General features: G+C 32.7%; 2 protein-coding genes across 2 annotated transcripts; both read left to right on the top strand.

Annotated features, from left to right (window-relative positions):
* Positions 1-1,848: 1,848 nt before the first annotated feature.
* Positions 1,849-5,164, top strand: LOC126653621 (glutamine-dependent NAD(+) synthetase-like). The gene is made up of 11 exons (XM_050347556.2): positions 1,849-2,134; positions 2,229-2,534; positions 2,625-2,952; positions 3,053-3,187; positions 3,280-3,448; positions 3,533-3,668; positions 3,756-3,894; positions 3,980-4,156; positions 4,232-4,495; positions 4,604-4,732; positions 4,822-5,164. The coding sequence occupies exons 1-11, from the start codon at positions 1,941-1,943 to the stop codon at positions 4,939-4,941; spliced, it is 2,097 nt and encodes a 698-aa protein (XP_050203513.1). The 5' UTR covers positions 1,849-1,940; the 3' UTR covers positions 4,942-5,164.
* Positions 5,165-6,621: 1,457 nt separating this feature from the next.
* LOC126687566 (protein STRICTOSIDINE SYNTHASE-LIKE 12-like) lies at positions 6,622-9,503 on the top strand. The gene is made up of 3 exons (XM_050382124.2): positions 6,622-7,126; positions 8,088-8,357; positions 8,966-9,503. The coding sequence occupies exons 1-3, from the start codon at positions 6,840-6,842 to the stop codon at positions 9,456-9,458; spliced, it is 1,050 nt and encodes a 349-aa protein (XP_050238081.1). The 5' UTR covers positions 6,622-6,839; the 3' UTR covers positions 9,459-9,503.
* Positions 9,504-13,405: the final 3,902 nt, after the last annotated feature.

The raw sequence follows: 13,405 nt of genomic DNA, 5'->3' as shown, positions 1-13,405 counted from the left end.
TGAATTTTTTCCTAGGTCAGGGTATAAACGAAAAAAAAGTTCAAGGTGGGTGGTTTTTAAGTAATTAAGCCCTTTTGTTATATATACTGCATCGTCTTCCTCATTTACTTCTAAGCAAGATTTTTGAGTTAAAATCCTCTTCAAGCAGTCAAATTTTTTCCATGCATTTTGAATCTTCATTAACTGTTTTTATTGAGTTTCATTTGTATGTGCTTTTATTAAACTCACATTACTTATTAGTTTTATATGTATTGATGAGTTTTTCTATACACCAAAAGAACAAAAAAAATTTTGTTAAAGGTTTTGTAAACACCTATGTTACAAATTTACTGACTATATAGTTTTTAGATCTTGGAAATATCAGAGGTGAGAAAATCAGGCTAAACATGGTAGTTTTTAATGTTGTATTTTCTAGGCTGTTGTTTCTAGTCCGTAGAAAAATTCTTAGGTAGACTCAGTCCACCACGTCATCTGTGAACTAAGCCTATCATATAATGACACGTCATTAAAATGATGGCAATCTTGTAATATTACTATTCAAATGTGTAAATAAGTAATAAACAAATTTACAAGATTGTCATCATTTTAATGACGTGTCGTTATATGATAGACCCAATCCACAGATGATGAGTGGACTGAGTCTATCTAAGAATTTCTCCTAGTCCGTAATAGAAACTAGTAGTGAAATTCTTAAGGTGGTGATACCTTGGGGATTGGATTAAGCAGTTGCTGAACCACTATAAATTTCTCTTTTTTATATTCAACGTCTTTATTTTATTGCAAATATTAGCTTCTGTTTACGTAAAGTTAGTTTCATAATATTTTTTTTTAATCAATGAAACTCAACACAATTAAAAAGGCTAAAACACCTTACAGATTACAACAGCTCAAAGCAGAACATTGCATCCAACTACCTGCTACAATTGAACATGTTCTATTTTCAATTATTTTTTATAAGCTCAATTCACCGCCCGCTTGAGCAGCCTTACATGACCAACATACAAGGTGTCGGATTATAAGTATTATTCATAGTAATAATATTTGGACTTAATGACATAATCAATTGATTAAATTTGTGAAATCGAAAAAAAATATTGCCTAGAACAATTTTATATTACTTCCGCATTTTCTAACAAATAAAATGAGAATTCCAGTCCAATGATAAAAAAAGAGTAATATAAGGAAAAGGAGATAAATTTATGTCCAAAATATGTCCGATTAATTCACCTTAATAAGTATTGAGTATGGTCTTAAGAGTGTGGCCGTACACAAAAATAGGTGATGCCAATTGCCATAAACTCGCACGTTTTAATTGCATAAAATAGGTGATGCTAACGAAATAATGTTTGGGCATGGCATGTGACTTAAATAATAGTAATAATAATTTAACATATATTATAAATGGTCCTCCAAATATGTCCAATTTCCACTTCAAAATGATGGACCGCATACCTTTTCGATTAGTTTTTAAATAAAAACCAAGATTCAGATATATATATTATTTTATTGGATTTTAATTTTAGAAAAATATCAAATATAGAGTATATGGAGGTTAAGTAGGTAGGATTATTAATCATTATTTTTAGTAGCATATGGTGATTAAGTTGGTAGGATTATAAATTATTATTTTTAGTAGCATATGGTGTATAATAAGTTGGTAGGAATTATTTCATGAAAATCATCACATCAATTATTTAATAAAGTATTCAAAAGACAAATAATATCCACTCAAATAAATCAAATGGACCCTTCATTTCAAAAATAAAAATAAAAATACAAAGGTTTAAGGCACATGTGAAATACAGTAAATAAGATTGTCCATAAAATGGTATAAATAGGTGACAAACTGTCCCAGAAGAACAGCACTTGACTCTCTTCTTCTACTTGTTTTTCATACCATCAAAACCATTGAACTGTACTTAACTTCACAAGCAATTCAAATGAGAATATTGAAAGTAGCAACCTGCAACTTGACTCAATGGGCTATGGAATTTGAGCTCAATTTAAAGAACATCAAAGAGTCCATAAGACAGGCTAAGGAAGCTGGTGCAGCTATCAGACTTGGTCCTGAGCTTGAAATCAGTGGTTATGGCTGTGAAGACCACTTCCTCGAGCTTGATACCGTCACCCATTCGTAAGTTTCTTTATTATACGAATTAGTATTAGTTGTTCGACATTGTGTGTTTGTTTGTTCACGCTTCAAGTTCAATAAAATTCATAATATGCAGATGGGAGTGCTTGAAAGAACTTCTGGTTGGAGACTGGACAGATGGTATATTATGCAGCATTGGGATGGCAGTGATCAATGGATCAGAACGTTATAATTGTCAAGTTTTATGTATGAACAGAAAAATCATAATGATTCGCCCCAAGTTGAGGCTCGCGAATGACGGAAATTATAGGGAGTTTAGATGGTTCAAGGCATGGAAACAGAAGTACCAGCTTGTTGATTTTAAACTCCCAGCTGATATTGCTGAGGCCATTTCTCAAAAATCTGCTCCTTTTGGTTACGGTTACGTTCAATTTTTAGACACGTAAGCCGAATTTATATACATATTTATTCAATGCTTAGTTAATTAGTATTAAGAATCTGCTATTAATCTTTGATTTTCATATTTATTTAGTGCTGTTGCTGCTGAAGTTTGTGAAGAGCTTTTCAGTCCAATCCCTCCGCACACTGAGCTTGCGCTTAACGGAGTGGAAGTGTTCTTGAATGCGAGCGGAAGCCATCATCAGTTGAGAAAGCTGAATCTTCGTGTTCGCGCTTTGGAATCTGCAACCCGAAGTCTTGGAGGAGTTTATATGTATAGTAATCATCAAGGATGTGACGGTGGTCGCCTTTACTACGATGGGTGTTCTTGTGTTGTTCTCAATGGAGATGTAATTTCTCTAGCATCACAATTTTCTCTCAAGGATGTTGAATTAGTGATTGCTCAAGTCGATTTGGACAAGGTAAAATTTAAATTTTATAAACTCTGCATACAGTTTCGAGTGATGAGTTTGATTCTCTTCACTAAATAAAAGCAAAATCTGATGCTAATGTTTCGTGCAGGTTACTAGTCTACGCGGATCTGTTATTAGCTTCCAGCAACAATCCAAAGGCATATCAACTGTAAAATCAGTACAAGTGCCTGTCAATCTCTGTCGATCTTTAGACCGACATGTATCCCTTTCGAGCCCCATTAAGGTTCGCGTATTATTACTCTTCACCTACTGATTAAAAAACCAAAAACTCCTGCTAATCAAACTTAATTACCATCATGTTATATAATTTTGCAGATCAATTATCACTGTCCTGAGGAAGAAATTGCACTAGGCCCTGCTTGTTGGCTATGGGATTACTTGCGAAGAAGCGGAGCTTCGGGTTTCTTGCTTCCTCTTTCAGGTGGAGCAGATAGCTCCTCTGTCTCTGCAATTGTTGGCTCCATGTGTCAACTTGTTGTCAAAGGTTCATACTAACTTTTGGCTAATTTTTAAGGAAAATATAAACAAAAAGATTCATTCCTTATTCATTTCCTTTTGTCTAATTCAGAGATTGCTAGTGGAAATGAACAAGTGAAATCTGATGCAATTCGAATAGGATGTTATACTGAAGGGAAATACCCTACAGATCCTAAAGAATTTGCAGGCCGAATATTCTACACTCTCTTCCTCGGGACCGAAAACAGGTCGGAATTATAAAGCTCGATATGTTATTTGAGTCATTATGTAATTATAACATTTAAACTAACAAAATTGATATAATGTGTATGCAGTTCTCAAGAAACAAGAAATCTTTCAAAGAAACTAGCTGCAGAGGTTGGTTCGAAGCATTATAATCTTACAATCGACACCGTTGTTTCATCGCTCGTCACATTCTTTCAAACACTTACCGGCAAACTACCACGTTTTACGGTAATTAATTATATAAAATTCATTATTATATGTCACATACATATTGTTACATACCAATCTAAAAACATTGGTTTCGGCCCTGCAGGTTGATGGAGGTTCTGAAGTTGAGAACCTAGCATTGCAGAACATTCAAGCAAGAATCAGAATGGTTATAGCATTCTTGCTAGCCTCACTCTTGCCCTGGATTAACAACAAACCAAAGTATCATCTTGTTTTGAGTACCTCTAACGTGGATGAATCATTGCGCGGTCACCTTACTAAGGTACTAACCGTAAAATCATCGCGCTGTTCTAAGTTTATTCGATGGTACTAAAATGAATTTTGTTTCTTTGTGCAGTACGATTGCAGCTCTGCAGATTTAAATCCTCTTGGAAGCATGAACAAGACCGATATTTGGGCGTTTATGCGTTGGGGTGCCGTTAATCTTGGTTATCCAACTTTAGCTGATGTAGCAGATGCTCCTCCAAGTGCTGAATTGGAGCCTATTCGTCCCGACTACAGACAAACCGATGAGTTAGACATGGGAATGACTTATGAGGAACTCTCTGTTTACGGAAAGTTGCGAAAGACATTTCGTTGCGGTCCTATGTCAATGTTTAAGGTATATACTTGTTATCCATGAAAACTAGACTCATCAAATGGTTTCACTATCTCTATACATTGCTTCCAAAATCTAACTTTCTTCAACCAATGTTATTTTTTGATACAGAATTTGTGCTGTGAATGGAGTTCGAAATGTAGTCCGTCGGAGGTGGCCGATAAGGTCAAACTTTTCTTTCATTATTATTCCATCAATCGTCACAAGATGACAACATTGACACCTTCCTACTATGTTGAGGTATAAATCATTATAATCATTTCAATTATTAATCTATAAATGACATTAATTGTCATAAAATTTAACTTATCAAATCTGAATTCTTGCAGAGTTATTCAGCAGAGGACAATAGATATGATCTGCGCCAGTTCCTATACAACATATCATGGCCATACCAATTTCGGAAGATTGATGAACTTGTTCAAAAGTTGGAAGCAAGCCAAGAATAATCACATTACTAAAAAGCTTTGGATATTTTAAATTCTTGCCCAAGATATATAATTCATAGGCCTAAAACTGTGTGCAATTTTAAATAAGGCTTGTAGCCATAAATAGTTTTTCAATTTTTTTCTGGTAAACTTATGCAAACAATTATGGATCAATACCATAGAAATGATATTGCAACAATGCTGAGGCATAATCATCTGATAAATATTGAAGATCATTTATATTGATAGTGAAAAAAATCTTTCTAATCATTTTTAAGCCACTAGAGTCGAAATAAATTGAGATGTTTATAAAAACACTTACAACATAAAAATATTTGCAAAATTTAACTTCAAAAATCATAATCTAAACACTTTGTTCCAACGCGTCTTATAATTTTTTTTCACTCTTACCCTTCGATTTTCTGTTTCAAATTTTGTTCCAATGTGTTTAAAAAAACACAGTTGCAAACGGTTTCAAACGATTTTTTAAAGCACAATTTCCAATTATTGTTTAAACAATATTTTAAAAGGTTGTAACGGGTTTTTCTTTTAAAATACAATTTGCATAATTAATTATTCAAAATATATTAAAAAAAATCTAAACAATTCTAAAGTAATTATAATTATTGAAATAATCTAAAAATGCACGGTGACGCGATCAAATGACTAAAGGTTACTTTGATGATAATTAATTATGATAGTTTTTTGTACATAGTATTCGGCTTAATACATAGTTTGACCTCTGAACTTGTACCCTTTTACCCATCTAACCCCCAAACTTAACGTCTCACCTATCGAACCCCTGAACTTGTTAATAACCCGATTTGACCCCCGAACTTGATAAATTCGTAAACATTAAACCCCTCCGTACACAATTTCTTCTAGAATGTTTCAAGTGACAGGTGGACACGAAGGGTTCAATATTTACATATTTATCAAGTTCAGGGGTCAAATCGGATTATTTAACAAGTTCAGAGATTCGATAGGTGAGACGTTAAGTTTAGAGGTTAGATGGGTAAAAGGGTACAAGTTCAGGGGTCAAACTATGTATTAAGCCCATAGTATTCTGGTAATAAGTCATCCAGTATATCATTTCTTTAAGTAGTATCTATAATTTAACTTAATATCTCATTCATATATTATTAGACAACATAATTATAGATCAACATCATTCTAAAACTAAAGATAATTTGAATAGAACTCACAATCTAAATTAAAAGTTTACTATCACATCACATAGTTGATGATATTTGAAAGAATTAACTATTAAGTAATTATCACATTTTAAAGTACTCCCTCCGTCCCAATAGAGTGGTCCATTTTGATAATTTTTTTGTCCCAAGACTCTTTTCCACTTTCAAAAAGTAACTAATTTTTACATTTAATTTTCTTATATTACCCGTATTTAAAATCTACTAATGAAAGTATATTACAAGTGGACCCTACTATGAAAAGTAAGGAAAACTTTACAAAAGTCGTAAACAATAATTGCTTTTCTTAAACTGTATGATAAAGGCAAAATTGACAACTATATTGGAATGGAGGGAGTAATAATTAAAATGCTCTTTTTAATAAAATAATAAAATTAGTACATGGTTATATATGGTAAAATAAAGTGTAGAGCATATCACATACAAATATAATAATTACAAACTCTTCAATCAGAATAATACAAGATATTTCTAAAAAAAAACCCTATAATATTCTTATGCAATCAGGGCTTTATTGAAAACAACTCACATGTCTCTTAACGTTGCAAAGCATGAAGCAATTTACATGTAGCTAGAGCATTTATGTATCATTACAAACACTCGAGTCAAAAAATAAAAATACTTTATACCATATTTTCTAACTTTTTGGTTTCGGTTTCAATTTTTTTTCTTTCACCTGTTCCTCGATGATCCATTACTACATATACCATGCAATACCAATCCGATAGATTGCGAAAAATTTGTGAAGTTTCTTTAATATTCATGGCATCCATGAGCCTCATTTTTATACTTTTGCTGCATGTTCACTTTGCGATGGCTCATCCTAGAGCATCATTTGAAAGGCTCTACTTGCCGACGCCCCTTGTTGGACCGGAGTCACTTGCCTTTGATTGGAATGGCGGCGGTCCATACACCGGCGTTTCCGATGGTAGAATTCTCAAATATCAAGGACCTAATCTTAACTTCACAGAGTTTGCTTACACTACACAAAATAGGTAATTATTTCTAAGCAGGCTAGATGTAAATATATCGAACAATTTTACCAAAAAACAACAGTAGTTAAATTATGATGAATATTTGTGAGATTATTATGGTTAGTGTGGTCACTGATTCGTCATAATATATTATGACAAAAGAATGCTATCACAAATCTATCATAATTTTATTACAAAACTAAATCGTCGTGAATTTATCACAGAAAATACAGGCATAAAACAAAAATTTATGATGGAGCTAAATCCGTCATAAATTTGTGATGGATTAGTGACTTACTGATGCGGTGTCATCGATTGATATGAGAATCAATAGCCATACCCGTTCAGCCACCTATTCAGTTTTGAATATTGCTTTCATTTAGAGAAGTTTAAAGCACTTAACCTGGGTAATTGATTCTAGGGGTCACTGTACTTTTCAAAAATTGCAAAATGGTGTCTGAACTTCAAAACGTAACAAAATGGTCACTAAACTTTCAAATGTGTGATTTTGGAAGGTTTTTAAGTGTTTTACGGTCAAATTATACATATGTTGTAATCAAATTTTGATTATTTATGACAAATAATACCTTATATTTCATATATACATACAATCAACAAAAAATCGACTCGAAATATTTTTCTTCGGTGACCAAAAATCCTTCTATCTTAACATAACCAAATAGTATAGTAACTAAAATGTTACGTTTTGAAGTTCAGTCACCATTTTGCAATTTTTGAAAAGTACAGTGACCTCCAAAATCAATTACCCAAATAATACATAATTTTAGTATTATTTTAATACAAATGAAGTTTTTGTATCAAATTTTAAACATAAGATAAAAAGAGTTTGTTACTACTAAAACTTTTGACCATATCAATTTCAACAGTGCAACATGCTTGATGGTCTCCCAATTATTAGATACCTCATTTAATAAGCAACCTTGATCAGTTAAATTTACTCATACTATTGATATCGAAACAGGAACAAATCACAGTGTGATGGAGCTACAGACCCGAGCCTTCAATCAATATGTGGAAGGCCGCTAGGAATAGCATTTTATTACAGGACGGGAGAGCTTTACATTGCGGATGCAAATAATGGACTCTTTGTTGTCGGACCTAACGGAGGCCAAGCTACTCGTCTTCTAAATTCTGTTCAAGGCGTTCCTTTGAAGTTTCTTGCAGGCTTAGACGTCGATCAAACAACTGGAAACGTTTTCTTTACAGAAGCTAGCTCCGCTTTCCAATTAAAGTAACATCATATTTTATTGCCAAAGTCGAGTTTAAATACAAATTGTTGAACTTGCATTCAAGCTACTCGAGTAAATGATCAAATCCACTAATATTCAAGTCGGGGTTGAATATTTTTGTGATTATCTAATTATACTATTTTTATTGAACTATTACCGACATTCAATTTGTTATATTTTGATAGTCCAACATTCATTTTTCAACAAAAAAACGGAGGTTAATTTAGACCAAATTTTACCTAAGTTCCCGACAGATTGCCACATAGGTAAAATTTAACCTGAACTAATATGATAACCTTCTGTTGTTTGAAAATAAATATTCAGTTATCAAAATATAATAAATTGAATGTTTGTAAAAGTAATATAGTTGCTAACTGTAAAAATATCTACACATTCAAGTCCAGAAAGAGTTTTACTTGTGTCATTTTTCTAAAAAAAAATTTAATTGAGGTCATTATATTTGGACTATTTGATTGAGCTCGTGGAGTTTAAAAATGAATTTCGAATCGCTTTTTGAGCTAAATTTTGGTTGATTATGTTCGACATGTCTCGGGTGCTATGTTCCTAGTATCAAATCAGTACTTAATTAAGTTGCACTTCTATCTTGCAGAGACATTGTAGGACTGGTTCAAAGCAGAGACAACACAGGAAGCTTATTCATGTACGATCCACGTACCAAACGAGCCACAGTATTACTGAGAAACCTAGCAGCAGCAGCAGGCACAGCCGTGAGTAGAGACGGATCATTCGTCCTCGTAAGCGAGTTCTTAGCCAATAGAATCCAAAAATATTGGCTTAGAGGACCAAGAGCTAATACAGCACAAATTCTACGGTCGTTTCGAGGAAAGCCGGACAACATTAAGAGAAATGCTAACGGGCAGTTTTGGGTGGCGGTGAGCGTTCTACGAGACCCGCCGCCGCCGCCAAAACCGCGGATGTTACCACTTGGATACAGAATTAATGAGAATGGTATGGTGCTGCAAGTAGTGAGCTTTAGAGGTCCATATGAAACTGAAGCAATTAGTGAAGTTCAAGAGATGAATGGGACGTTATATGCAGGCTCCTTGCATGTGAATTTTGCTGCCACTATGTTTAGACGTTAAGATACTCAGCTGTTACATAAAGTAATAGCTTTATCTATGAGAAATAAAAAGGTATAATAATAATAATAAGCATATAAAAAGTTGTTACATAAAGTAATTGCTTTTTACTATGTTATCCAAAATAATAGTACTGTTTACTATGTGAATGAAAGGCAAGCTTATCAGCATTCGTTTTATTCAAACAAATTAATCGCGGACCCAAAAATTGTGTAAGATGGGCAAGATTGTATCGAAAATTTATGATGATTAATATAAAAAATTTATGGTGGTCAGTGCTATAAATTTTAAGGTCGAAAAACTATATTAATAATATATATATTCATGTCTTTTCAGAGATTCATAAAATAAGGTGGTCAACTGTCCATCATAAGTCCTTATTAAACATAAAATCATGTGAATATCAAGGAAAAAATATCATCTTTTTCTTGAGAATAAAAACTTTGGGGCTATTATGGTACCAATTTTTGTACCTTATATTAAAATGGTACCTAATTTTTAATTTGTATATTTTTGGTACCATAATTTGTATTATTTGTTTCAGATCGTTTTTTTTAATCCGGCCACTTTTAATGATGTGGCAACCGGAGTAAGAATTTTATCTTATTTTCTTACATATTAGATAAACTAACAAATACAAACCAAATAATAGAAGTTATGGCCAATTTGATGTGCCAATTTAATGTGGAAGAAAATAAAAAAAAAATCTTGCTCTGGTTGTCATATCATTGATAATGGCCGGATTAAAAAAAACTAACGTGAAATAAATAGTAAAAGTTGTTGTACCAAAAAGATATAAATTAAAGATTCAATACCATTCTAATATAAGGTACAAATGTTGGGTACTATTTTGGATATAACCTAAAACTTTTGCATCAAGAAACAAAAAAAATCAATACAAAAGCAATATAACTTGAGCATGGTTCGCTTCGGTTCGGTTTGATTTAATAAACTCCAAAACCAAATCATCTTTTAAGGGAAATATAAAAACCAAACCACGCCAAATATTTATGTAAAATTTCGGTTCGGTTAACCAAACTTTAGCATTGGTTTCGGTTCGGTTTGATTAATATAGATTTAGATAAAAATTATATATAATTATACGTAATAATTAAAATTATGCATAATAATTTTTACTTATATGTGTGTATTAGTTTATATGTTTTATTTTCATATATGTATCTATCCACACATATTATATTTCTATGTAAATATTTCAATAAATAAATTTTATATTTATTTAAACATATATAAATATTAATAAAAATAATATTATTGTAAACTTTGGTTTTTCGGTCGGTTCGGTTAACTAATAGTTGAAATCAAACCAAAACCAAAAACCATAATTTTTTATAATTTGAAATCAAATCAATCCATTTTAACCAAATCAAAATTAATTTCGGATTGATTTAGATCGAATTAATGGTTTGGTTCGGTTTTTGCTCACCCCTAAACATAACAACAAGCTTGTTCAAAGCTTATTGCATCTGCCGGGAGAGGTTCCTTGTAAGTCAAATTGCATATCTAGGGACCTACAATTGACTATTGTTTTCCTGGCCTATATTCAAAAGCAACAAGCTTCTATAAGCACCGAATAAAAGCCCACTTTATTGAAGATCCAAGTCCATTAATCAACATCACAACTCACACTAAAGAAAATTCTTTATAGGGTTTTCTAAAAAATACCTAAAATAAAGTGAAAATAATTGCAAAAATATTTAAATATCAATTAAAAATATAAAATACTATTTATCATAATTAAAAAATTGTGCACTTAAACATAATTTGACTGAGAATCACTTAAAATCTCTTAGAATCGCAAATTTGAAAATTTAGTAACCATATTATTATTTTGGAAAAGTTCATTAACCCCAAATAAGTACCTGAAATAATTGAAAAAAAATACTTAATTACAAACTAATAAATTAAACTAAACCAACACTATAGTTAATCATAAACTAATCCTACACTAATCCAAACCAAACCAACCCAAAACTCTAAACTCCAACAATCACTTCCATCACCTCCGACCAACTGCAACGCCGACCGCCTTCTACCACCACCACTTCCAATCAGTCCCCACCTTCGGCCTCTGGTCACTGACCACCTCAAACTAGTGCCGACCCCTCCCCCACGGTCCAAACCGCTTCTTGAAAGTAGAAAGGCTCAACACTACTAAAGAAAAACCTACATAGGAAACAACACCAAACACATAACCAGCCGATCCAAACAGGCTCAACAAGGCAAGTCCAATAAAGGAAGTAAGGTTAGGAAGAACTAACAATACCTAGATACTAAGTATAAATCATCCTCTAACGATAAAGCGCTAAATGACAATAGAGCTAGAAAACAAACTAGGAACTCATATTGGCGCCTAAGCCCACAATCGAGGTATAGAGATAAGATATACAAAGAAAACCAAGAGCAAACTAGGCATTAGCTTGACATTACTTCCATGATAATATGATAAGGAAATATAAAGATCCGCCAGACACACGAGAAATGTCTGCCGCGACACATTCTTTTAAAACGCATAAACAATTATACAACTTAATAATTGATATAAAAATTAGTGAAAAACAATGGGTTGTTGTAATATTCCGTGTTTTTCGATCACGTTCAAGTTGGTTTCGGGCTTGTTTTCTTGTGGTTCGGGTTCGTTTTAGGTTGAATTTGGTTCGGGACGTTTTTCGGGTTTGATTTGCATCGAACCGGCCCGCTATAAGCCGGGCCTACTGGTGTGCGCCCGTACACTGTCGGGTTTTGGGGGACTGACAGGTCTATAAATAAACCTGTCATCTCTGAGTTTTAAAAACACAAAACACTATTCTTTTCTTCGAAACCCTAGCCGTCAAACACTCTAAACCCATATGAGACATATCATTCTTCATTCCATTCATCCGTATTGAATCCGGCAAGTTTTACGCTACTCTTCTCGCTATTCGTTCGATATCGTTTTGTTGGTTCTTAACTCATATTTCTTTTATGATAGCTAAATATGAGTTGGGTCTTGTTTGTTCCATCTGACCCATTCGTTCTTTATCATCGTAATGCTTTGTTATAAAAAACGGTACGTACAATTTCCTCGTTCTTGCGCTGTTTCGTTTCGTCGTTACTAGATGTGTTGTTGCTCCGTTTTTATTGAATTTGCTGCTGCCATTACTTTTGTTTTTCCGTAACCTATTATGGATAGAGTAATAAAATCAGATTGTTTGAGTTGTGTTGTTCTTCATTGTTGTTGCCGTTGTCAAACTCGCCCGTTTTCTGAGTTAATAGTTATGGATGTCATGCATGAGTAGTAGCCTTATCCTTGAATTCTTATAATCTTATTACAAGTTGCTGGATATATTATTGTTATTTGAATCATGTGCTTTGCTAACTGTTGATAGAATCCAGTAACAAAAAGAGGGTATTTTATAATTTGGTGTTGGTTTTGGCGGCAACTTCATGATTCAATTATGGGTAGTTTAGGTTGCTATGATTATTGAGTTTTGCTAATGTTAACTTGGGAATAATAATTTGATTAAGAATTTCATAAAGGCATGGAATTTGATTGTTTGGCGATACTAAGTTGTTGATAGCTATAATTTGAAAACGATAATTGTTTTATAAACTTTTAATTAGAAAATAACGTGAGTAATTATATTTGATTTTGGAATTTGATTTTGGCATTTGAATTTGGCTAAATTACAGTTTAGCCCTTAAACGTTTTAAACCTAATTTAGTTAAGTTTTGGTTTGTAACTTGGGTTACTTGAAATTGAAGATATTGAGTTCTACTTGGAAATAGATTATTATTTTATCAAATTATTTTGTAATTATAAACTATAGTTTATAATTTGTTTTAAGATGTGAGTTGGGTTTGACTTGGGTCGCCCGACAAGTGTGGTTAGCTTGGTAGTTATCGGTAACTCGGCTAACCCACTATTGAATCATTATTTAATACCTATT

The sequence above is a fragment of the Mercurialis annua genome, linkage group LG6 (assembly GCF_937616625.2).
Source record: "Mercurialis annua linkage group LG6, ddMerAnnu1.2, whole genome shotgun sequence".
NCBI classification, from domain to species: domain Eukaryota; kingdom Viridiplantae; phylum Streptophyta; class Magnoliopsida; order Malpighiales; family Euphorbiaceae; genus Mercurialis; species Mercurialis annua.
Note: the sequence above shows the minus strand (reverse complement) of the source record. Positions and strands in the feature narration are given on the sequence as shown.

Excerpts from the sequence above, each read along its gene's own strand:
- LOC126653621 (XM_050347556.2), top strand. The coding sequence starts at position 1,941 with ATGAGAATATTGAAAGTAGCAACCTGCAACTTGACTCAATGGGCTATG. Across the intron at positions 3,669-3,755 it reads TTCCTCGGGACCGAAAACAG|TTCTCAAGAAACAAGAAATC; the intron begins GTCGGAATTATA and ends ATGTGTATGCAG. Across the intron at positions 4,496-4,603 it reads GTCCTATGTCAATGTTTAAG|AATTTGTGCTGTGAATGGAG; the intron begins GTATATACTTGT and ends TTTTTGATACAG.
- LOC126687566 (XM_050382124.2), top strand. The coding sequence starts at position 6,840 with ATGCAATACCAATCCGATAGATTGCGAAAAATTTGTGAAGTTTCTTTA. Across the intron at positions 7,127-8,087 it reads GCTTACACTACACAAAATAG|GAACAAATCACAGTGTGATG; the intron begins GTAATTATTTCT and ends ATATCGAAACAG. Across the intron at positions 8,358-8,965 it reads AGCTCCGCTTTCCAATTAAA|AGACATTGTAGGACTGGTTC; the intron begins GTAACATCATAT and ends TCTATCTTGCAG.